This window comes from Podarcis cretensis (assembly GCF_951804945.1).
Source record: "Podarcis cretensis genome assembly, chromosome: 8".
Taxonomy (NCBI): domain Eukaryota; kingdom Metazoa; phylum Chordata; class Lepidosauria; order Squamata; family Lacertidae; genus Podarcis; species Podarcis cretensis.
The window spans coordinates 77,382,396-77,408,045 of NC_137177.1; the positions used below are offsets into that span (position 1 = coordinate 77,382,396).

A 25,650-nucleotide genomic window follows, 5' to 3' on the forward strand; every position below is an offset into this window, starting at 1 on the left:
CATGGCAAAAGGTAGATGGAACTTCCTCCTCATCCGCTTGGCCCCTTCAATGTGGAGGGGTGCCCTGTGACATTGAGGGGAAGCAGATCAATGCACAGTTACCTTGTCCTGCTTTGAACTGAAACAAACCTAAACTGTCCTGTGCAGGGCTCAGGCTGTGTAGTAAAGGGGAGCAGAGCTTACATGTTGCTTCAGCATCAGTTTTCCTTCGACTGAGCCTCATCAGCAGTTCTGTGTCCATTGTTAAGCTCCACCTTGATTAAAGCTGTCTCTTTGTTTAAAGGGGTCCATCCTGCTCTAGTATTCTTGCTCTAATGAAGTGGGGTGTATCCAACTAAAGTCCTTTTCTAACTAGATCCGTTGAAACTATGGGACTAAGTTAATCATTAGTGGGTTATGTCTAATTACTGCATACTCATTGTGTTGGAGTCATTGTTCCTATTGACCTTGGTGGATTGTGCTCAGGAACTGATCAACACATTACAAAGAACCTAGAAATCAGTCCCAGGCAATAGAATTCTGAATTGTTGTTACTTTTCCTATTTTTACAAATTCTAAAAGCTTCTAAAACCTTCATCTGTGTGGTAAACAAAGATGGGGGGGAGGGAGAGATTTCGCATAGCAGTTGGCCAACTGTGCTAGCAGATTACATGTAGCATTTCAGGGTGGGTTTGTAGTTGTTTGTATGTGCAGGGTGGGAGAACTTTTAAAAATATTACACCCACCCCTGTCAAAATACCCTTGTACCCTCTGCATAATATATTGGTCTTCTCTGAGTTGTAAGGGGTGGACTGGGAGGTATTGTCTAATATGTAGAAAAGGGTCAGATCTGCCCCAGAATTGACAGGTGTGGGGTTATTTTGTAAGCCCAATGGTGTGTTTGGGGGAAGGGCGCTTGTTCAGTGGTTAGAGCATCTCTGCATCCAGAGAAGGTCCCCAGTTCAGTTCCTAGCATCTCCAAGTAGGGCTGGAAGAGATCTCCATCTGAAATGGTGGATAACTGCTGCCAGTAAGTGCAGAGAACACTGAGCTAGATGGAGCAATCCTGTGGGCTGAATCTATCGAAGTTCTCCTCAGAGCAGACCCACTGAAATTAATGGATCTAAGTATATCATTTCCATTAATTTTAATGTGTCATCTGTGAGCAGGATTAACACCTGATACTTCCCTATGTTCCATTGTATGCAGGCTGTAACCAAATCTCACAAATGAACAGAACCAGTTTAAATATCAAAACCAGGGTCCCCTTCAACCTTTTTGAAAGAAGCTAGGCTACTTACCTTAAATACATAATACAGAAATCATCCAGACTTTCAGCTAAGCTTTCTGTCGTCTCATCCTGCCATGCAAACATTTGTGGGCTATGTACTGTTTTCCATCTTCGTGTGCCTCAGAGAAGCCAAGCAAACCCGTTAGATTAACTATCGAGCGTTGCCAGGAAACGGGCTTACCTTACCAGGCTATTTCCTTCCATTGATGAAATGTTGCCTGCCTTTTTTGTTGGGAGTCTGGGAAATCAAACCTCCCCTCCTCTGTGCCCTTTTTGTTATTAATAGCTTAGAGCTGTTTCTGTATGCAAAGTATGTGTGTGTGTGTAAAAGAGAGAGGGAGAAACTACACCCACTCTTTCTGCACATTACGGTATTCAGAGCTTATAGCTTTCTTTTTAACTTCTGATTTATTAAGTATGTGAAAATTTGATGTGTGCTTGAGGGTTCTAAATAGGTTCTAACTGGTTAGAATAGGTTAGAACTGTGACCCAGTAGACGTGGCTGAATTTCAATTCCCATCAGTCTCAGTCAGTAAGACTGATGGTTGGTGTCAGAGACTGGTTGGACACTGAGGAATAGTAGCTGGATACTGGTGAGTGGGCACCAGGAGAAAGGGGTGGGTGGGGTGGAGACTGAATTGGAAGATGGGATCGGTCTGGGGGAGCCTGAAACAGTCAGGAGATGAGAGCCAGAGGCAGGAGAAACTGCCAGATTGGAGAGTGAAGAACAAGTGCAGGAGGAGAGAGAGAGAGAGTCTGGTGTAAAGGGCTTCCACATCTCTTCCTCCTGCCCCCACCAGGATTGATTGGCGGGGGGGGGGGCGCAGAAACAGGTTACTCACTGGTGGCATCTTCGCCTGCTTGCACACAGCTTGGGTGTAGGAGGTTAGAGGCAGGGTTTTTATTTTGCTGCAACTGTCTCATTGGGTGCACACCTAGGAGTAGTTGAGAGGCATAGGACAGATGGATGTGCCTTTTCCTAACTTGTAATTGTAGTTTTGAAAATAAAGAGTTACCGTGTTTTCCTGTCTATAAGATGACCCCATGTATAAGATGCCCCCTACTTTGGGGGACTCCAATTTAAGAAAATGGGGGAAGGTAGCCCCCATGTATAAGACGCCCCAAATTCTGGACATTATTTTTTAGGGGAAAAAACCTAGCCTTCTACATGGAAAAATACGGTAAGTCCTCATTTTGGGCATTCCTTAGCTGACAGGCAAGGAGGATGGGAATTCTAGTTTGACAACACCAGTAGATCCACAGGTACCTTTCCATCCTAGCAGAAGCAAGTCCTTCTGTCCCAAGGATGGGAAACCAGATGTTGCTGGTCTATGAATCCTCTCATCCCTGCCCACTGGGCAATATGGCTGGATAGGGATGATGGGAGTTCAATAATATCTGGAGGGCCACAGGTTCTCCACCGTGGTGCTGTCCATACTGAATAACTATGCATTCTCTCTAGTAATGCATTCTCTCTAGTAATGCACACCTGGAAGAGAACTCGAGCCCTCTGTCTAGCCCATCTTTTGTTTCCATTTTTGAAGCTGCCTCCAAAAATCAAGCCCGATATCTCAACTACCTTGCTGTTCTAGCCTTAGAGATGGCTCACCACACCTTAGGGGAATGTATTTTGGAATACATATTTACTAAATAATACATTCCCAACATTTAGCTTAAGCCTTTTCTTGTTGTTGGTTGCACCCATCATTTCTTCTCCATGGGGTTGAACATTTGATTCCTGTTTTAGAGTATCTGCTTTGTTGTACGGAAAGTCCCAGCTCCAAGAGGCTTGGGGAAAGACCCTGATTTGATTACTTAGAAGCCAAAAAGACAGAATGGGGTTAGGTAGATAATATTCATACATTTGTTTCCTCCTTAAACCTACCCTTCACATGTTTTGAATGATACTTTGTTTCTTCTTATCCAAGCTAAGCAAACCCAGCTTCATTTTATGCTGTTCTCCAGAGCCCCATCTCTCCCTGCATCCTCTCTCAATGCTTTCCTCACAATATTAAAGTAGCAAAAATAATCTCCCTGAAGTGAGTTGTCTACAAAAAAAGTTTTTTAATAGTTTGCCTATCCATACTAATTTCAGTTAGTTCCTTGAACTGCAGATATGGGACATCACAGGCCTCCCAGTCGTCTCTGTCTGACCCTAGGGGCTTTCCCCAGGCCACAACCGTTGTGAGCCACATCCTTTACCAGCCCTACTTTGCACCCTCCTTGTGTGTTTTTGCCTGGCTGGAATGTGTCCTTGAACTCTGATCATGCCTCTTGCTTGTTTGGTTGGAAGATGGAGATATGTGTGTGTGTGTGTCTGTGTCTGTGTGTTTAGAAACTAGCCTACTGTACAAAGGCAAAATTCACTTTCCATTTCTTTTGTATTTCCTTATCAGTCGCCTTCTACACACATGTCTGAAGGTTATGTACAAAATGCAATAAAAAGCTAAAAACAACATAGAAAATAATAGCAGACCAATTTCAAAACATTACCAAGTTGGTGAGGGATCTGGAGACTAAGGGTTGTCTCCAATGCTAGTCCTACCCCTAAGTAGGCCTATTAAAGTCAATGGACACAATTCACTTAAGGTACATTAATTTCAGTAAGTCAGCTCTGAGTATAACTTAGTTGGATACAACACAATCTACTATGAGGAAAGGAACTGGGCATATTTAGCTGAAACGAGAGACGAGAGGATTTTTAATCCTTTTATGAAATCTGCATGCTAAAGGAAATGTAAGTTGCAGTTAATGGTGCACATTCACCAAGCCTTGTGGAGAATGTGCACAGAATCCTTCCATATGAAGAGAAAGTTGTACACATTTCCCAGTCAGTGTATATCATCTCCAACAGCCTTGGAAAATGTGCATATCTCGGCTGAATTTTGCACTTTCTTCAGACATTATGCACAGTGCCCAACAGGCATTAGGGAACATACATATATCAAATTAATGTGCACATTCTGCAGTCAGTATGCATAGTCGCCAATCAATGTGCATTTTTTTCTGTTTCTTGTTCAGAAGATTGAAATCTGTACCCCCTGAGCTGCTTCTGACCCACTGCCTAATCTTACGTGGCCCAATACTCAGCCAAGCATCAGGGAGAAAGGGGAGGCAGACTCCAGATAAATATAATGTGGTTTTTTTCCTGCAGTCCAGCCCTGTTTTCACCACTCGCAGCTGCCCCCCTTGAAAGGCCTTTCAACTCAGTGATTCTTAGACCCACTTACGGAGCAGAACTTGACTTTCTGTTGTTTAGGCGTGGGCTTCTCCAGCAGATCACACAGATTAAAATCAAATATTATTTTGTCCTGCTCCACCAAATTTCCCAGCTGTTGAACTCCCATGGAAATTGTTTGGTTTCCCCCCAGCAAATGGATAGATGAGACGTTTATCCCAGAACTCTTCTCTGCCTGCATCTTTTGTCACCTTCTTATCTCTGGAGTTATGTGTGTGTTCTTCCACCTCCTCTCTACTTTTGTCTGTCTCTTCTTCTCCTACACGCTCTCTTCTCTTTCCCCTTCAGGATTATGAGAGTAAGCTCCAGGCCTTACAGAAGCAGGTGGAGACCAGGTCATTGGCTGCCGAGACCACAGAGGAGGAGGAGGAAGAAGAGGAGGAGGGTGAGTTCTGGGTGGAATTCAGACAGTTTGGGTTGCAGAGAGAGTGAGAGACTGCTCCACAAATGTTCAAGGTGTCTGTGGAAATGATCACAGCTCTTAAATCTGCTTTCACCAACCTGACAGTCAACAAAATGAATATCAAAGACTACAGTTCCCATCATCCATTACTGTTGGTCATGCTGGCTTGAGCTTATGGGAGTTAGGACTCCAACTACATTTGGAGGGCCACACATTCACCACCCCTGAAATAAACAAAATTACTATCAAAGATTACAATTCCCATCATCTGTTACACTCAGCCATGCAGGGTGGGGCTGGTGGGAGTTGTAGTCTGAAACATCTGAAGGGCGCCAGGTTGACGAAGGCTACCTTAACAAAACAAAAAGTGACTTTCCTTCCCTCTTGATGCAACCCAGTGTTTCAGTTTAACACAGAACAATCTCTCCCAGCAACTTCTCTGTATTTATCACTTGGATGGTTTTGGAAATATGTCTCTTACCCTTCAGGATCAGCACCCTTTAGGGTAGACAACAAATACATAAAACAGTCAGGGTGTTTCAGTGTTCTGCACAATATGTTGCATAACCCTCACAATGACTGTAAGGTTAGGCCATGGTTTTTACCTTCACATTGCAGATAAGGGCTTCAGAGAACCATATCTGAGTTTCTTAGCTGGTATACTCTTTTGAGGGTTTGGCTGGTATACTCTTTTGATAGTTTGCACTCTGTGAAATTCTTAACAGTTTCTCTCCCTCTGATTCTTTTTAGGACCTCTATAGATTCTGGACATAGTTAGATCAGGGTGGGGAACCTCAGATTCAGGGGCCAAGTGTAGCCCTCTGTATTTCTTTATCTGGGGCTCATGAATTAAATGCTATTTCCTGACATGATGTCTTATTGCTTATAAGAGAATATGGCCCTCAAACTGAGAAAGGGTCCCCACTCAAGACCTCAGATTATCTGGGAGGGGTGGGGCTCATGGGAAATCGGCCCCTGTCTTCAGTTCAAATGAACCCAATGACCTTCTCTCCTTCCTGCAGTACCCTGGACTCAGCACGAGTACGAATTAGCCCAATGGGCTTTCCGGAAGTGGAAGTTCCATCAGTTTACTTCCTTAAGAGATCAGCTGTGGGGGAATGCAGTCTATTTGAAAGAAGGCAATGCAATCAGCGTTGAGCTGAAAAAGAAGGTAGGGGGGAATTCACGACTGAATATGACTGCATGCTGTGCACACCTGTGTCAAGTCATCTTGCAGAACAAATGTGGGTGGTTTCTGAATTGGAGGGGAGTTGGTTAACTTTGAAAGTTTGTCAGAGGATATATTTGAGAATCTCAAATGATCTTGCAATTCCCAGTTCTGCTGTGGTGCTTCAGCATGGTTCAGATTTAGCCTGTGGTCACATTGACGCCATACATTTAAAGCACATGGCTTTCCCCTAAACAATCCTGGGAACTGTGGTTTGTTAAGGGTGTTGGGAGTTTTGTAAACAACAGTTCCCAGGACTCTTTGGGGAAAGCCATGTGCTTTAAATGTATGGTGTCAGTGTGACCATGGCTACAGTTTGGAGAGGTCAGTTGTGAAGCAGACCTTCTGTGAACCTGAATGCTCCCTGCCTTTTCCTGTCCTCAAGTTGGTGGTAAGGCAGGGAGCACAGGAAGAGACCCCTAATGGCCCTTGCTCCCTTCAGCATATTTTTGTTCTCCATGGGGAGATGAAGGGAAGCTTTGTCTCAGCTGTGGGAACTGTCTTTCTGCTTAAGGAAACCAGATCTCTGCTATAGGCTATATAAGAAAGCACTTCTAGATCCAGTCTTATCTGAAGTTCAGTCTGAACACCTGATTTTCATACAGAAGCTCTGAGGTTAAATCCTCAGCATCCCCTGGTTTGTCTAGGAAAGACCCCATTCGGAAAATCTGGAAAGCTGCAGCCAGTGTCAACAATACTGAGCTAGATGGACCAATGGGTCTGGCTCAATATAAGGCAGCTACCTATACCTTAAGGGAAGGAGTGTAGCTCATTGGGAGGTCGTCTGTTTTGCATGCAGGGAGTCCCATGTTCAATCCCCACTTTCTCCAGGTGGAAACTGGGAAAGGACTCTTTCTTGATGTTCTGGAGAGCTGCTGCCAGTCAGTGTAAGCAGCACTGTCTTAGCATAAGGCAGCTTCCTCTTTTCCTGTGCATTACTTCCATTCCAGGTGCAGTTCCAGTTTGTCCTTCTGACCGACACGCTCTACTCCCCATTGCCACCTGAATTGCTGCCGCCTGAGTCGGAGAAGACCCGGGACAACCGCCCTTTTCCTCGGACAGTGGTGGCTGTGGAAGTCCAGGATCTGAAGAACGGTGCAACTCATTATTGGTCCCTGGAAAAACTCAAGTACGTTAGGGCTGCCATCAAAGTCACCCTTCTGGGAAGCATTTTATTTAATTTACAAATATTTCAGCTCTGCCTTTTCCATTCTGGTGATCCACCAGGCAGTAGCATACAACACTCAGGATGACCTAAATTAAAAGTATAACAGGATTATAAAAGAACAGCAGGAGTAAAAAAAAAAGGAGTAAAAAAAAAAATGGGGGAAGAGCCATTTTGTTCTCACCTCTGAGTGCCTTTGCCATTTGGAATAGACAGTACTATAATCAGGGCTTGGAAGGTTAGTTTTTAAAAAAGAGCTAGTTTAACATGTCCAAAAGGAACTATATTCAAGCTGACATTCGTGGAATGTGCATTGTTTAATTTATTTCCCCCAACAATTATGATCTTTAAACTTAAAGGCTCATGGAGTCTAAAGAATAAAGAGGACACACAAGAGAATGAGCTTGAAGATGAACTAGAAATTGGTCAAAGTTCAGCTTCCAAAACCAACATAATTCACTTTCAGTTCACCTGGCAATTTTGGGAACTACTTTCAGGTGGATGCCAGAACTTTTGGAACTAATTCAGTAAACTTGGTTATACTGAACTGGTTCACTCCAAGCACTAACTGTAGTGTGTGGACCAATGGCATGATTCCACATGAGGCAGTTTCATACCTTTTAAATGCAATATGGACTTTCTGGTTCTGCATTTATCTTCTTGCCCCCTCTGCTCTCCAGGCAGAGACTGGAGCTGATGCGAGAGATGTACGACCGAGCAGGAGAAATGGCCTCCAACACACAGGAGGATAGTGAGAGCACCATGACTGGGAGCGACCCTTTCTATGATCGATTCCATTGGTTCAAACTTGTTGGGAGGTAGGTGGTTACAAATTTCTATTGGCTGGTTGACTTCAGCTTGGATGGTGAATGGAGGTTTGTAGGTAGAATGTTGAAAGCATTGTCTTACGGATCTCCAGACTTGGCTTGCGTTATCATCCTGTATAACAGAAAATGTCATGTTGGAAGAGGTTCAGATGATGAAGAGGAGATAGTGATGCTTTTTGCAGAGTTGTTCTATTGGTCTTATATATGGAGTTGACCTGCAGACGCAGCCCAGAACTTGAAAGTGGGCTAAGGATTTTGCAGGTCTGTTTGCAAGTTGATCCTCTCTGTGTGTGATAACTTCACATGTTATATTTCATTCCCTGCACAAGATGCAGGGCAGAGGAGAACTGTAATAAATTTGGGTTCGTTGTCTTGAGAAAAGAATTAATACGGTTGTTTTCCTAAGTAGCAGTTCAATGAATCCTAGTTTTTGGCTGGAGCGCTCTCAGCAAGCCAGTCTCCACTGCCTCACACCATTCTCCAGGGATCATCTCTCAACTCCTATCTCAATGTTTATCATAAGGAAATATCTAACTCTTGAAGAAAAAAGAAATCATTCATTCTGACTTTTAAGGGTTGCCATATGTCCTTGTTTTCCAGGACACGTCCTCTTTTTTATGGGTATGTAAAATGAGAGTCGTCATAGCGATCCATAGTTAAAAGTAGAAGTCGGTAAATGTGTCCTCTTTTTTGCTCTTCAAAACCCTAGACTTTCTTCAGTAAAGTCCCCATAGTTCAAGGAACAATAGATTAAAAGACTCTCAGAGCATCTGAAAATGACCCCAGCTCCCTTTCACAGTCCAGAACTCTGTGTGATGTATAAAATACTCTGCTTTAAGACAGAAAGTTGCAGCACTGGAAATAGTGACATCTTACCACAAGCTTATTCCAATGATCTCAAAATAATAGGGTGTTTTGGCATACGAGCGTCTGATATATTGTGTAGTATGTTTCCTTTGCTTTCCTCTGAATTCTTTCTTCCCACCCTGCGCTGCTTGGTTTTCTCCACTGCCCCTTTCCCCCACATTCCTCTTACCTGTCCTGCCCCCATTCCTCCAGGCAGCCAAAAGCTTTTGCTTGTCAGTTTATTCTAGTGGGCTGTGAGCTGGACTCCACATCAAACTCCTTTGTTGAATGAAGTCGTCCTTGTCTTTCTCTCCCCCACCCCACTTGCCTGCGTTAATCAAAAGTGTTCCGTCCACCAATATATCTAGCTCCCCCATTTTCCACGGCTGTGTGAACGAGCGCCTGGCTGACCGCACGCCCTCCCCCACTTTCTCCACGGCCGACTCCGACATCACCGAGCTGGCCGACGAGCAGCAGGACGAGATGGAGGACTTTGACGACGAGGCCTTTGTGGACGATACGGGCTCTGACGCAGGGACTGAGGAGGGATCGGACCTCTTCAATGATGGGCATGACCCGTTTTACGACCGCTCCCCCTGGTTCATTTTAGTGGGAAGGTTGGTGAGGTTAACTGTAAGAATGGCCAAGGGGGACTAGCTCTTGCCCTGGACTGCTGGTGCCAGAGCTATTCAAGCCAAGCCATGGGTGCTGGGTGTGTTCTGAGCTCCGTGCATCCAGGCCTCCGCTAGTTGTATAATTTAGTTTTGGCATGTTATTTATTATGAATTCTGCTTTGGGATTCTCAGCTTCAATGGGTTGTATCCAACATTAGTCCTATGTACCAAGTTTCTAGTCCATGGCTACTGTGGCCACATGTCTCAGTAAGTGATAAAACCAGGACTTGTAATGAATGAGCAACATACTAAATGTATGATGCTGAATTGCTCCCATTTTGCTCTGCCCTCTGTGGGGCCAGGAGCAACAAACCCTAAGCCTTGACTTGCTGTGAAGTGTGAGCCCAATGCTCATGGTTAGTTTATTTCCAAACAAGCAATGATGGTTAGCCCAAGATTTTATTGGTTGTTTCATATGTCACCTTAAGCCCAGTGCACCTGATTTGCTACTTCCAGCTCCAAGGAGAGCAGAGAAAAAAGGGAGGTGGTTGAGTGGCATGCCATGCTCTATGGCTTACTGTGACATGCAAATAAGGCTAGTGAGTGTCAAGGTATGGGCAATACTTGGTGAGGTCTTCAGAAATTAGAGGAGGACAAAAGAGGGGCTTTTGTATTCAGCGGTTAAAGCTACAGTGATCTTTGTAGTTCCTTCTCTCTACTTGCAGAAGATAAATTATGTCTCTTTGGTGCAGAAAAATATTTTCACTAATGCCACCCAGACACCCCACCAAAACATTTGTGCTAACCATAGTTTGAGGTTTGAAATATGCAGGTGAACCATGGTTTGGAACGGCTTTCAATTTCTCCTCAGCTCAGAAGTCCTACAGCTAGGCATAGCAGCACAATATTGTAATGACTGTCAGTTCAGAAGTTGCATCAGAGGAAATGCATAACAGTGGTTTGCAAACTCACTTCAAGCCATAGTTTCTGGTATTGTCATCTGATAATGAACCATGGTTTGTCAATTCAGGCATCACACCGACCCATAGCTAAGTTTCCTTTAACCATTCCTTGGTGTCATATCTGAACTGAGTTCCTATATCTTTTACCACTGTGAGGTTGATTGGTCAGTGATAGTGATGCCCAAGACCACCCTTATTGAGCTACATAATCAAGCTGGGGGAATGGACCCTGGCAATGCATTTCCCCCCCATCTCTACTCAACAGTAAGTCCCACTGAATCCAGTGAAGCTGCATGGATTTAGGATTTCAGATTGGGTTCCCTGTGTCTATCTGAGACACACTGCTGTTATTTCATAGAGACCACAGTATCAAGAACCCTCTTTTGAAATGGTGAGGGCCTACCCTGGGGTGAGGAACCTCTGGCCTGTGAGCCAAATTGGATTTGGCATAGGTCCAAATATTGCCCATGAGACCACTCTTCCTAAACAATGCCCAGCATTCTGCAGAAAAAGACTCAGCTCCAAAGAACCACCCTGGAGCTCGCTACAACTGCTGATCAACTAATTGGCATTGTATCTTCATAGGGTCTTCTTTGAAATGGTTGCCTGGTGTTGTAATGACATCAGATAATTAACAGCTGGGAGGCCCCACCCACCTGTCAAAGTTGCCCTGTGGTAGGTGGGGAAGAAAAAGGATTTGAATGAATACAGTTCTCGCTCCTATCTGTCCCATTCCCTGATGCCTTATTTTCTAGTTTTGTTTTGGCCTCAGGGAATAAGGAGCCTTCAGATCACACACCATTACCCATGGCTCCTTACAGCTGAAATCAGTCATTTTCGCATGTGTGTGCCTTGGCTGCCATCTTGTGGCTCAAAATGAAAGAGCTAGTCCCTGTGGCCATATCTTTTGGCATGCTGGGTTGTCGTGGAGGCCTGATGTTCTCATTGGGTTTAAAAGCTGGAAGGGGAGGTGGAAAAGGGTGGCGGCTGTGGAGCATTTTCTCAGAATCCTTGAAATGATGTTGTGTTTATCTAAAGAAAACAACAGCAACCCACCATTATCATTCTTTTGAGTTCTGTTGTCTTTATGTTTTGATGCAAATCTTCATATTAAATTTTATTTCTCATTTGGTTTTTGTGTGTGTGTGAATATGCCACTCTACCTCACCAACCTTTCTGCTAATATAGCTCCCCGCACCCCTTTTTCAGTCTGCTGCTGTGTTGCCTTAAATAAAATTAGATTTAAAATTGTCTTGAAGGAAGTTGGCAGATGGAAGGAGGTTCTTCCACTCAGTGCAGAAGTAATTTCATGGAATTTCCTGCTGCAAAGATCATAGTCATGGCTGTTACCTTAAAGAAGCAATGACAATCCTGTGACCCAGGTGTTGTTGGACTACAACTCATAATCCTTGGCCTTTGGCTGGGCTTGCTGAGGTTGCTGGGAGTTGGAATACAACAACATCTAGCAGGCAAGCACAGGTATTTGGGGAGAATTTCAGTTCACATTTAAAGGCGAACTTAATTTTTGCTTTCCAAAACAATACTTGAGCTGAAATTTCCATCCTTTGTAATTTGGACTTCTCTGAATCTTGCGGTGCAGTTCTCTAGCCAAGAAGTGTGTATGAAAATGCATATAGCTGCTGGGAAACACTTGAATAGGGTGGAGGCACAAAAAGTAGATCTCCTCCTCTGAGTGCATAGCCCCATGGCTCTAAGCACCATCAGTTCTCCTAATAGAAAATTCAGCTGCTGAGTGAGGATGGAACCGGAGCCAAAATGCAGCCCCTTCAAAACGAGGTGTCATTGTGCTCAGGAGAGCTCCACGTTTTTCAGAAGTACAAAAATATTTTATGGGCGGGGAGAATAGAAGAGGATGAGCTTCTCCTCTGCAACCCCTGCTCCCCAACCAACAGCCCAGTGAAGATTGGGACAATGGGAGGAGGCGCTAATTGTCAGGAGCCCCTAACAGGATCATCCCTCACTGCAATATTTTGTTGCAGGTCCCACTTACCTTTTAATTAACAACCTTTTAAAAGGCCTTAGATGAACTGTGTGCTGCCATGAGAGAGGTTTAAATGTGCTTTGGAAAATGAAGCTTCATTGTTGCATATATCCACCTTTCTTTGCAGGGAGGGCTTCTGCATCCTTGACCCCCACCACCGATGCAGAGAACCTCCCAGGCAGAGGGATTTTAAGGATCCGTGAGAATTCCATGGGGCAGTCGGTGTTAGAGTTGACAAGTGTGGGAGAACCTCAGTGTTGTATCCAACAAAGTCCTACTCGCGTAAGAGCCATTGAAATGAATGGGCCTAAGCTAGTTATGGCCATTCATTTCAGTGAGTCTGCTCTGAGTAGGACGAGCATAGGCTACAACCCTCAGAAGCATTGCCATTGCTCAAGCAGGGCAGGGGATATAATTCTCATTGAAAGATATATGATCTGGATGATCCCTCAGTTGCAAGGGTGTACAAGTGTAAATGGTGAAGAGATGGGGGAAGACTTAATTTGCAGCTTGTTCTACCACATGAGAGGCAAGTGTTTTAAAAGCTTATATTTATTCACTCCTAGTGTTCAATAATGACATAGTAACTCGTTGAATCTCTTACCTGGTACAACCTCTCTTGATTCCACTGGGAGTGAAAATGAAGCCAGACTTGATTTAATAGAAATGTTGCATTTTTTACAAGCTCACAAATGACACAACATTCCCTTTTGGCATATTCAGGAGTCTCCATCTCTTCGGAGCAGACTGAAAAAAATGAAGTAGATCCTTAACTGATTTATTCCAGTGCTGAGTTGCGGCTATTTCTGTTCTCCATGTTTTCATTTTGCTCCTAGCTCTTTATTAATCTATTATTTTATTTTTATTTTGTACTGCCATTTTGTTGTCATTTTTGTTGTAGAATTTATGTATATGTTTATATAAAATCATGCATTTTACATTGCTCACATTCTTTTCATTTCAGGAAATGTCTGCCTGGTGGGGCAAAGGGCATGGGGATGGCAGAATAGACTAATACCATGCAAGCCACTAGCCTACAGTATATGTTTTCCTGCCCTTTATTCCTGTTCACACTTGAGTATGTTTAGCCAGTTATGGCATATAAAGCTTCCCCCTCAGAGTTTGCTACAGTCCAAGTAGATAGGAACATAGGTAGCTGCTTTATACTGAGCCAGACTTGGCCCCATCTAGCTTAGTATTGTCCTCCCTGGAGATCTTTCTGCATACAAGGCAGATGCTGTTCCACTGAGCTACAGCCCTGAGAAGGAGCTATTTGAAGTTAACGTAAGCAGGAAGGGTAGGAGGGAGTGTAGTGAGTCTGATACTCACTACAGCTTCTTCTCATCACACTTAACTATGGTTTAGCTTGTTGTCTGAACACAGCCATTCTTGGATGTTGGGCAACATCACTGAAATACACATGGAAGGATGAGATCAGTATTAAGCCCCATCATATTTCCCCTTTTAAAAGTGCTTCTGCCTGTTTAGAATTGGCATTGTGAATAAAGGTGAACACTTAAAAAAACAAAAAAACCCCAAAACCCCTGTAATTTACTTTCATGGTGTACTTGAAATGTTTTCATCAAGCTTTCATCCTTAGTAATGTTGGTATTTGGCTAAGAAAAACCACCCCACGTTTATAGCTCTCTTCCATTTCAAACATCTTCTTTGATAAACCAACATCTTCATGTCTAACTCACTACCATTGAGTGGCTGGTTGAGTTTTTATGCATTGATGCAAATGTGTTGAAACTGGTTTGCAGATTCCAAAACCTAATACGGTGCCTGTTCAGGCTGACAAGTGCAAGCTTCAGTTTGTAAGGGGTGTTCTAATGTTTGTACTTCTGTATAATATCCCTCCTTTAACCCCCCCAGGGCCTTTGTCTACTTGAGCAATCTTCTCTACCCAGTCCCACTCATCCACAGAGTGGCCGTGGTCAGTGAGAAAGGGGAAGTGCGTGGATTCCTGCGTGTGGCAGTCCAAGCTATAGCTGGTAAGGTGCTGTGCTTACGCTCTGCCCTTCCATGATTCCTCATGGGAGCTTCTTTCAGCACAAGGGCCACATTCCCTTCTTGCCAATCTTCCAACTCTATGATTCTGGGGGCCTCCCAGAATCAGAAACAGGTGGGGCAGCGGATGCTCATTTACCTTTATACAATCATCTTGTTTCTACACATCCCCTCTCTGCCTGTCCTCCAGGCAACCAAGAGGCAAGATCAGGGTTCAAGGACAGATTCTAGCCAGGCATAAGTGGACCAATAAGGGTGCAAAGCAGGGTGTGTGTTGTGTGTGGCCTGGTTAAAGCCCCAAAGGCTAGATAAAGAGGCCTGAGGTTCCCTGTCCCTGCCTTTTGCCATCTCATGCCAGTGACAGAGCCTCTCCAGTTCACCCTACTTGTGGTCTCCTGGTTTACAACAATTCATCCAAAGCTGAACACAGTAGCTGCCTTCCCCCCTTTGCGCCAAACTTAAGAAAATGGTGGCTGATTTTCTTTGGTAGCTCAGTTTAAATCTCTGTCCTTCAGTAAGGAGTAACATAGGAATAACATAAGATATTTTCCAGGGTTGTGAAATTATTTATACAGTGCGGTCTAGTGGTTAGAGTGTCGGATTGAGGCCTGGGAGACCTGGGTTCAGATCCCTTGCTCAGCCATGAAACTCACTGAGCCAGTCAATTTCTCTCAGCCTAACCTACCTCACACCCCTTCATGGATCACTGCCTTGCCATGGCGATGGGGCTTGAATAACTCAGAGAAGCTATGAGCTATGCCATGCAGGGCCACCCAAGATGGACAGGTCATAGTGGAGAGTTTTGACCAAACGTGATCCACCTGGAGCAGGAACCGGCAAGCCACTCCAGTATCCATGCCAAGAAAACTCCATGGACAAAGGCAACAGGCATATAAAAGTTATGACGCTGGAAGATGAGCCCCTCAGGTCGGAAGGCGTCCAACATGCTACTGAGAAAGAGCGGAGGACAAGTACAAGTAGATCCAGAGCTGATGAAGCGGCTGGGCCAAAGCCAAAAGGTCGCTCAGTTGCGGATATGCCTGGAAGCGAAAGGAAAGTCCAATGCTGTAAAGAAAAATATTGCATAGGAACCTGGAATGTAAGAACCATGAACATGGGTAAGTTGGAGGTGGTCAAAAATGAGATGGCAAGAATAAATATTGACATCCTGGGCATCAGTGAACTAAAATGGACGGGAATGGGCGAATTCAGTTCGGATGACCATCATATCTACTACTGTGGGCAAGAATCCCGTAAAAGAAATGGAGTGGCCCTCATAGTCAACAAAAGAGTGGCGAAAGCTGTACTAGGATGCAATCTCAAAAATGATAGAATGATCTCGATACGAATCCAAGGCAGACCTTTTAACATCACAGTAATCCAAGTTTATGCACCAACCACTGGTGCTGAAGAAACTGAAATTGAGCAATTCTATGAAGACTTACAACACCTTATAGAAATGACACCAAAGAAGGATGTTCTTCTCATTATAGGGGATTGGAATGCTAAAGTAGGGAGTCAAGAGATAAAAGGAACAACTGGCAAGTTCAAAACGAAGCAGGGCAAAGGCTAATAGAGTTCTGCCAAGAGAACAAGCTGGTCATCACAAACACGCTTTTCCAACAACACAAGAGACGACTCTACACATGGACATCACCAGATGGGCAGCATCGAAATCAGATTGATTATATTCTCTGCAGCCAAAGATGGAGAAGCTCTATACAGTCAGCAAAAACAAGACCTGGAGCTGACTGTGGCTCAGATCATCAGCTTCTTATAGCAAAATTCAAGCTTAAACTGAAGAAAGTAGGAAAAACCACTGGGCCGGTAAGATACAATCTAAGTCAAATCCCTTATGAATACACAGTGGAAGTGAGGAACAGGTTTAAGGATTTAGATTTGGTGGACAGAGTGCCTGAAGGACTATGGATGGAGGCTTGTAACATTATACAGGAGGCAGCAACTAAAACCATCCCAGTGAAAAGGAAATGCAAGAAAGCAAAGTGGCTGTCCAACGAGGCCTTACAAATAGCGGGGGAGAGAAGGCAAGCAAAATGCAAGGGAGATAGTGAAAGATACAGGAAATTGAATGCAGATTTCCAAAAAATAGCAAGGAGAGACAAGAAGGCCTTCTTAAACGAGCAATGCAAAGAAATAGAGGAAAACAATAGAATGGGAAAAACCAGAGATCTGTTCAAGAAAAATGGAGATATGAAAGGAACATTTCGTACAAAGATTACCATAATAAAAGACAAAAGTGGAAAGGACTTAACAGAAGCAGAAGACATCAAGAGGTGGCAAGAATACACAGAGGAGTTATACCAGAAAGAAATGAATGTCTCGTATACCCCAGGCAGTGTGGTTGCTGACCTTGAGCCAGACATCCTGGAGAGTGAAGTCAAATGGGCCTTAGAAAGCACTGCTAATAACAAGGCCAGTGGAAGTGATGATATTCCAGCTGAACTATTTAAAATTTTAAACGATGATGCTGTCAAGGTGCTACACTCAATATGCCAGCAAATTTGGAAAACGCAGCAGTGGCCAGAGGATTGGAGAAGATCAGTCTACACCCCAATCCCTAAGAAGGGCAGTGCCAAAGAATGCTCCAACTACTGCACAATTTCACTCATTTCACACGCTAGCAAGGTTATGCTTAAAATTCTACAAGGCAGGCTTAAGCAGTATGTGGACCGAGAACTCCCAGAAGTGCAAGCTGGATTTCGAAGGGGCAGAGGAACCAGAGACCAAATTGCAAACATGCGCTGGATTATGGAGAAAGCTAGAGAGTTCCAGAAAGACATCTACTTCTGCTTCATTGACTATGCAAAAGCCTTTGACTGTGTCGACCACAGCAAACTATGGCAAGTTCTTCAAGAAATGGGAGTGCCTGATCACCTCATCTGTCTCCTGAGAAATCTCTATGTGGGACAAGAAGCTACAGTTAGAACTGGATATGGAACAACTGATTGGTTCAAAATTGGGAAAGGAGTACGGCAAGGCTGTATATTGTCTCCCTGGTTATTTAACTTATATGCAGAATTCATCATGCGAAAGGCTGGGCTGGATGAATCCCAAGCTGGAATTAAGATCACCGGAAGAAATATCAACAACCTCAGATATGCAGATGACACAACCTTGATGGCAGAAAGTGAGGAGGAATTAAAGAACCTTTTAATGAGGGTGAAAGAGGAGAGCGCAAAATATGGTCTGAAGCTCAACATCAAAAAAACGAAGATCATGGCCACTGGTCCCATCACCTCCTGGCAAATAGAAGGGGAAGAAATGGAGGCAGTGAGAGATTTTACTTTTTTGGGCTCCTTGATAACTGCAGATGGAGACAGCAGTCATGAAATTAAAAGACGCCTGCTCCTTGGCAGAAAGGCGATGGCAAACCTAGACAGCATCTTAAAAAGCAGAGACATCACCTTGCCAACAAAGGTCCGTATAGTTAAAGCCATGGTTTTCCCAGTAGTGATGTATGGAAGTGAGAGCTGGACCATCAAGAAGGCTGATCGCCGAAGAATTGATGCTTTTGAATTATGGTGCTGGAGGAGACTCTTGAGAGTCCCATGGACTGCAAGAAGATCAAACGTATCCATTCTTAAGGAAATCAGCCCTGAGTGCTCACTAGAAGGACAGATTGTGAAGTTGAGGCTCCAATACTTTGGCCACCTCATGAGAAGAGAAGACTCCCTGGAAAAGACCCTGATGTTGGGAAAGATGGAGGGCACAAGGAGAAGGGGACGGCAGAGGGCGAGATGGTTGGACAGTGTTCTCGAAGCTACAAACATGAGTCTGACCAAACTGCAGGAGGCAGTAGAAGACAGGAGTGCCTGGCGTGCTCTGGTCCATGGGGTCATGAAGAGTAGGACACGACAAAACGACTAAACAACAACAACCTACCTCACAGAGTTATTGTGAGAACGAAAAGGAGAGGAGTGTGGGAGGAACCAAACTCCTTAGAGGAAAGGTGTGCTATAAGTGCAATAATAAATAAAATGAACAAGATCAACTGAATAGCTGAGTATTGTAAACCAATAGCTGAATTCTACATTTTTAAAGGGCCTACTATAGTTTCTTTGAAAATCTAATTGCTCATCTGATTGCTGTATCCATTCCCAGGGCCGGATACAAGTAAATAGTTGTGCTAGCAGGAGCCAGCTCAACCAGTCCCACCAGTGCAGTGGGGCTTCCTCCCTCTTGTTTCCCCATGCACCCTCCCATTAGCTCTGGGGGGTTAGCAGAACCTCTAAAACAGCAGTTGGGTGGGGGAGAGGGGAGATGTTCTGCCTGGAAGGCCAAAATGCTCACATTGATGGAGCAATCATAATCACATGATGTTGAATTCCTCCCTATGTTTTGTTCTTTTAGCTGACGAAGAAGCCCCTGACTATGGATCTGGTGTTCGGCAGTCGGGCACCGCTAAAATCTCATTTGATAACGAGTATTTTAACAAGGTAACCAGCAACTTAAACGAGCTCTTGTATCTGTGTGTTCCTGTCCCTTCTGGTGTGGAAAGCGGACAGAAAGCTAACTTATTCCTCTCTCCCTTTTGGTTTGCTCAGAGCAACTTTACGTCGGTTGCGATGACCCGTTCTGGGTTGTCCTTGGAGGAACTGCGAATTGTAGAAGGCCAGGGCCAAAGTTCAGAGGTCATCACACCTCCTGAGGAAATCAACAGAATGAATGACATGGGTAAGTGAAGCAGCTCCTAGGACAGGTGGGACAGGGTAAACGGAGGCTTTACCTTGAATTTAGGGTTAAGTGCAGGATCGAAACAACAACAGACCCATGCAGACTGGGGTTCCCCTCCCTTCAAATCAGGGATGGGGAGCCTGTGGTCCTCTAGATGTTGCTGGAGTCCAACCCCTATCATCCTTGAACATAGTGGCTATGGTTATGGGAGTTGGAGTCCAAGAACATCTGGAGGGTCTGGTTTTAATCAGTGTTAATAAAAGCCAATGCAGCCACTCATGAAGAGACACAGCAAGGAGCCTCCTTTCTAGATGGTCTCCCAGGAGCCTTTAATCCAGAGATGAGGAACCTGCAGCCCTTCAGTTGTTGCTGGAGTCCAACCTCCATCATCCCTGATCATTGGCCATGCTGGCTTCTGGAGGCTGGTATCACATAACATCCAGGAGGGCCACAGGTTCACCATCCCTGGCCTAAATACTGCAGTACAATAACAACACATACTTTTTTTTTACCATTACAAAACTTAAATGAACTGTTAAATCTTGATTTAAAAAATAAGCATTGCCATTTGTGTGAACCTAAACCTCAAGTAAAAGTATCAAGACATATCTAAAAATAGCCCTGAAGCTGATAACATTAGCACCTAGCATACCTCCCCCTGTCCTGCAGTCTTTTTATATGACAACCCCAAAGGCCAAAAGGTCCCCTCATAGTTCTTCTGGAAGCAGATCCATTATGAAGGCTCTGGGACCAGGGGAGGGCAAGCAAGGCAGGCGGATCCGGGCAGGGGCACGAGTGGCCCTCCGGATGTTTTTGCACTACAATTCTTGCCATCCCTGATCACTGGCTAGGGCTGATGGGAGTTGGGACATCAACAGCATCTGGAGGGCACCATGTTGTTGACCCCTGATTTAGAGGTGGGTGTGTAGCTTCCTGAGGGACACGGGTGGCGCAGTGGATTTAATCACAGGGCCTAGGACTTGCCAATCAGAAGGTCAGCAGTTCGAATCCCTGCAACGGGGTGAGCTCCTGTTGCTCGGTCCGTGCTCCTGCCAATCTAGCAGTTCGAAAGCATGTCAAAGTGCAAGTAGATAAATAGGTACCGCTCCGACGGGAAGGTAAACGGCGTTTCCGTGTGCTGCTCTGGTTCGCCAGAAGCGGCTTAGTCATGCTGGCCACATGACCCGGAAGCTGTACACCGGCTCCCTCGGCCAATAAAGCGAGATGAGCGCCGCAACCCCAGAGTCGGTCACGACTGGACCTAATGGTCAGGGTCAGGGATGTAGCTTCCTTCCTTCCCATCCCACATTGAGCCTGAAGAGCTGCTGTCAGTACAGGGATGGACCCAAATAGTCTGACTTGGCATGAAGCAGCCTCCTGTGTCCTTGAAGCATCTTGGGAAATTCAGATGCCGTTTTGAGCAGCTGCTTGGGGAAAGCGCCCCATGACACTGAGGAGCAGGAAAACCCTGACTGCCTCATGAATCAATCCTCCCCCGTTTTCAGACCTGAAGTCTGGCTCGTTGCTGGATGGCAAGATGGCCATGGAAGGCTTTACCGAAGAAGTTGGTGACCACCTAAAACTGGGAAGTGTCTTTACTTTCCGGGTGACAGTGCTGCAAGCCAGCGGCATCCTCCCGGAATATGCAGACATCTTCTGCCAATTCAAGTAAGTTTCACCTGCAGTGAGCAACAGCAGTATCTGTGGGTCAGAGTCTTAGTCATTGTTTTGGAAATTCTGAGCTGTTTGGGAACTGCCATGCAAGGGTGAACCTAACCCATTCCGGGGGTCCACAGACAGAGGAGTGTGGTTTACTAGCCAGAGCCTCTTGTTTGACTTTGCTTCCAATTCTTCAAGCCCTCTAACTAGCATGGAAGGAGGGTGGGGAAACTTTCCTGAGGTTGGGACAACAGCATATTTTAATGAACATTTTGACCCCTCTGTCAAACTTCCTGCGGAAGTGGGGTGGGGAACCTTTTTAAACTATGGAGCAGCAGTTCTCTTCAGGACAACCTTCTGGAATAGGTGACAAAGCATTCTTTTGCTAAACTGGATTGCATTTTTGTCGCCCTAGCTTTCTGCATCGACATGATGAAGCATTCTCTACTGAACCTCTCAAAAACAATGGCCGAGGGGCGCCTCTTGGTTTTTATCACGTCCAGAATGTAAGTGGAAGTGGGTCTGCTTCTGATGGGTGACCTCCTGATCTGTCACTGTTGTGGGAGGGGCATGTTTGTGGTCTCGTCACATGTTCTATCTCTTGGGAGTCAGAATAGCACAGCTTTGACGTTTTCTGTAAGGGGGTAGTTAGTGCAGATGTGTGACAAAGCTGTAGCTGGATCAGACCCTGTATACATTTCAAATGGAGTTAAGCCATCCATCTCTTGTCAGATGCAGTGGGGCTTTTGATTGGCCGAAGACATATAAAGCCAGACTGATGCCTTGCTTATTGTCTCTTTCGATAGATTTCTGTGGAAGTGACAGAATCCTTTGTAGAATACATCAAGACGAAGCCTATAGTATTTGAAGTCTTTGGACATTATCAGCAACATCCGCTCCATCTTCAAGGACAGGATCTCAACAGGTATTTGTGTATGAATGTCCTCTGATTAGGTCAGAATGGGAAAAAATGTAAAGGATAGCCTGGATTTGCAAATAATTCCTTAGGGAAGCATTTGGCCACCCACCCACTCACTCTGCCTACCTGCCTCCCTCTCCCTTCCTTTGCCACTACTAGTAGCAGTTCTTTTTCTCTTCCTTTTCTTGGCCTTTAAACAGCTTTTTAAGGCTAGGGGAAGTGGAGTAAGTTTCACGTGCAACTGCTATAGTGCTGCCTTGTGAATTAACACAGTGCAGCACTCTGGTGTCTGCATTTTCAATTCTGATTTTCCTCCCCCTTCCAGAGAGAAGAATTTAGGGGGGAGAGGAGGAGAGAGATTATTGCCACACTGTAGCGCTAAAGCCAGCTGTATGGTTAGCATGAGACTGGTCTGTAACCACCATATTACCTGAAGAATATCTGAAGAAGTGTGCATGCACACAATAGCTTATAGTGTACCCAGAACAAACTTAGTTGGTCTCTAAGGTGCTACTGGACAATTTTATTATTATTATTTTATTTATTTTGACTGCGTCAGACCAACAAGGCTACCTACCTGAATCTAGCACCATATTACAATGAGGGTTGGGAAGGACCTCCAGAGGATTAACCTGCTTCCTTTCTCCACAGCCCCCGACAGCCATCCCGCCGATACTTCCCTCCCCCTATGCCTCTCTCAAAACCAGGTAAGAACAACTTTTCACTGACTCATCTCTGTTAGTGTATGTAAAATGCAAGACTGCCTACCTCTCTTCAGCCCGCAATATAAGAAAAGAATCAATTAGAATATGGAACCATTTTTCTGAGGGAATCCCAGCTTACTGTTGGTTTTTTGTTATAGAAGTTTCTTGCCCACAAAATCATTTATTATCCTACCTGCCGACATCTACTTACGTTGGTCAATTTCGACTCAAAGGGGCGGGGAACAAGAAGACCTAAATTTGCTACAACTTCCCTATGTAATTACCTGGATGCAGACTTTGCTTGCTTTTGATGAGCGTCTGTTTGTAATCCTGGAGAGTCCCCTTCAGTTCATATTCCAAACCAGGGAGGTATTTTTAAGGATTGAGGGGCTGATTGAGGATGCAACTCTTCCGTTCCAGACACGTCATTCAGCCTGCTTTATTTATTTATAGCAGCCTTCTCTCCGGTGATGCTCAGGAACTACGAGAAACCAAAAAAATCAGTTCAGTTTTGAAAGAATTAGTTTGCCCATATTGATTCAAAATGGCATCCGGTTGTATCTAAACATATATGAAAACTTTCTACAGCTTGGGAACCACTGTGCAAAATTTGGTTACAATAACTTAAGTGGTGTTCAAATGCGGATTGTAGAAACAATTTCTCAAAATATTTAGTAGATGTTGATTCATCTAAAGACTAGCTTCCTCCTCATTCACATAGCTCCATTCTCACTAATAACTCACTGACCCAAGCTTGCTGCAACAATCCCATATCTTTCTTTGTTTTTCGTTTTGGTTGTGCATGTTGACTTCTTGTGTTCATTTCTCCCCTCTTCTTCTCCTGCTCCCAATCTCCTTGGTCTGTCCCTTTCCCCTCCTTGCCTCTCTATTGCCTGCTGGTCCTTCATTCCTTACTTACCACATCCTCCTCCTCCCACTGCCTTTTCCAGACCATGAGAGAAAAATTGAGTTGATCAGGTATCTCATGTCTGGCTATGTAAACGTGCATGTGCTGAACACGTTCTCCGAGCACGCCAACGTGCTTGCCTCCTCTGCCGCGGCAGCTTTCCAGGATGGGGCCGACCAGCTGCCACCTTTCCTCTTTCTGCCTGTCCCCAGCTGTCAGACCGAGCGCTTCCCCAAGCGAGATGGTTAGTAGCCGGATGCTGTCTGTGATAGATTTAGGAACAGCCCCTCCTTACCTTTTCCCTGGCCTTTCTGCATCCATCGGTGGTGTGTCCAGGGAAAGGCCAGCATTGGGCAGTTATATATGCCTTTCCAGGATTTCTGTGGTGGTAGTCTTGTGGTACAGTCTTGTGAATCCTACAGGACCTCTTTAGAATCCTTAGTTTCTCTTCCTTTTCATTGTAGATTTATTGTAACTATGGGGATTAAGGACTGCATCCTACTAAACTTTACTCAGAGTAGACGCATTGAAATTAATGGCCATGTCCATTCACTCCAACGGCAAGGAGGAAAGTACTGGTGGTATAATAATACCATGGTGCAACCCACCTCAGATTGGGGCACAATCCTTTTATGGAGCCTGGAGCATCAGTTGAAGGCTTGACAGCCTTGACAGTAGCTGTATTTTCATGTATTGGTAAGCTATAAACCATAGCTTTACTGTACACAAGTGAAATAGTTCCCACTTCACTCCTCCCAGCTCACGCTGGAAGGAAACAAACCACACCCACCAGTTTGATGTTATGAATGAACCATGGGTATTATTTGTTTAGGTCTGAACAAATCACATTCTGTAGCTAAGGCTTACTGATTGTGGTTTATTTGGAGCAAAGCAAGCCACATTCCCCAGTTTGAGTTTTGGTGACACTAAGTTGGTGTGGTGGTTTATTTCCTTCCAGTGTGACCCTCTTAGGTGTGATCAAAGTAAACCACGGTTTACTGTGACATGTGAACTGAGTCATTGTGTGACCCATTGGTAATAATCCCAAGGAATTCTCCTTCCTATTGCCTTGTGCAGTTTTTGTAAGCTGGCCTTTTTCTCTTTCAGTCCCAGCTACCAAGCTCAACACAGTGAGTAAGCCCAACTTGGGACAGAGTGTGACCAAATACGACCTCCTTGTCTGGTTTGAGATCAGCGAGTTGGAGCCAACTGGAGAGTGAGTTCCGCCTCATCATCTCTCCTGTGTTTGTTTTATTCCAACAGTGTATATCCTGCTTAACATCATCGTATTTAAGCAGTATGTTATAAGATTACAGTAGAGAGAAAATCAATTGAAGTTTATCGTAAAATCAGAAAGCTTACTTAAAATAGCTGCTGAATTAAGCCAAATGTCTGAAGTTCAATAGGGAGTTCTGATATCAGCTGGGAGGGAGTTCTGCAGATTTCAGCCCACTGTTCTGAATTAATGGCTCCTGATGGATGTGAGCTGTGTGTCCAAGCCTTTGTGGGGTGGGCACAAACAGTGACTCCTTAAGCCCTCAGTGATTGGGCAGGGATAAAAGGAATCAGGCAGTCCTTAAAGTATCCTGGACTCAAGTTGTTAAGGGCCTTGTAAATTAAGACAAGATCCTTGAAGCTAGCCTGGTAGCCACATGGGTATTGGATTGCTTGAATAGCTTGAACAACCCTTTCTATCTGCAGGGGGCTGTTCTACTATGATCCTGTGGGAACATAAGAGACTGCTTCCTGGGAAACTCTGCCTTCACATTTTCCAGGGGTTGAAGTTGTGTGGTCTTGTAGTCCTGCATTTCTGCTTGTGCCCTCTCCATGGCTAGCAACATTTCAAATTATGCAAAAGAGGAGAGGGCATGCACATGGCACAATTCACATTATTTATAGACAAGTGGTGGAATTTGGCTCTTTGTGGTGCTGAATTGTGACTTTCTTTACTGTGGTGCAATGCAGTCCTGTATATCCGGTTCTCATCACGCTCTTCAGACCCTCCCCCCTTTCTGGTAATTGTGAGAGGAGAACAGGCTGCCTCACCTTATTTTTTAGGTGTAGGCCATTGTATGGTTTTTTTGTTAGGATGCTGTTTCCCATGAATCCTTTGGAAGGAAGGTTGGTTAAATGATCTCTCTGATTATGCAGGTGTCTCTTCTTTCTCTCATCTGGCTGTTTGCACTCCCCTTTTTCTCCTC

General features: G+C 44.7%; 1 protein-coding gene and 1 long non-coding RNA gene across 9 annotated transcripts in view; one reads left to right on the forward strand and one right to left on the reverse strand.

The window, feature by feature from the left end:
• The window catches only part of KIF1B (kinesin family member 1B), a 139,787-nt gene that overhangs the window by 95,629 nt on the left and 18,508 nt on the right, over positions 1–25,650 (forward strand). For 4 of the 8 annotated variants that reach the window (XM_079986704.1, XM_079986705.1, XM_079986707.1 and 1 more), the window contains 13 exons: positions 4,797–4,893; positions 5,934–6,082; positions 7,090–7,268; positions 7,985–8,122; positions 9,322–9,594; positions 14,431–14,549; positions 18,937–19,022; positions 19,131–19,260; positions 20,766–20,928; positions 21,335–21,425; positions 21,726–21,844; positions 22,490–22,545; positions 24,557–24,665. In XM_079986704.1, coding sequence (XP_079842830.1) covers positions 4,797–4,893; positions 5,934–6,082; positions 7,090–7,268; positions 7,985–8,122; positions 9,322–9,594; positions 14,431–14,549; positions 18,937–19,022; positions 19,131–19,260; positions 20,766–20,928; positions 21,335–21,425; positions 21,726–21,844; positions 22,490–22,545; positions 24,557–24,665 — 1,709 coding nt within the window. The remainder of the gene's footprint in view (positions 1–4,796; positions 4,894–5,933; positions 6,083–7,089; positions 7,269–7,984; positions 8,123–9,321; positions 9,595–14,430; positions 14,550–18,936; positions 19,023–19,130; positions 19,261–20,765; positions 20,929–21,334; positions 21,426–21,725; positions 21,845–22,489; positions 22,546–24,556; positions 24,666–25,650) is intronic. The other 4 variants (XM_079986706.1, XM_079986708.1, XM_079986710.1 and 1 more) reach the window with 2 other exon arrangements.
• On the reverse strand, positions 9,602–25,649 carry LOC307222237. The gene is made up of 3 exons (XR_013841660.1): positions 25,496–25,649; positions 22,827–23,023; positions 9,602–13,302 (listed from the first exon to the last, which is right to left on the reverse strand). It is a non-coding gene; the product is annotated as an uncharacterized lncRNA (long non-coding RNA).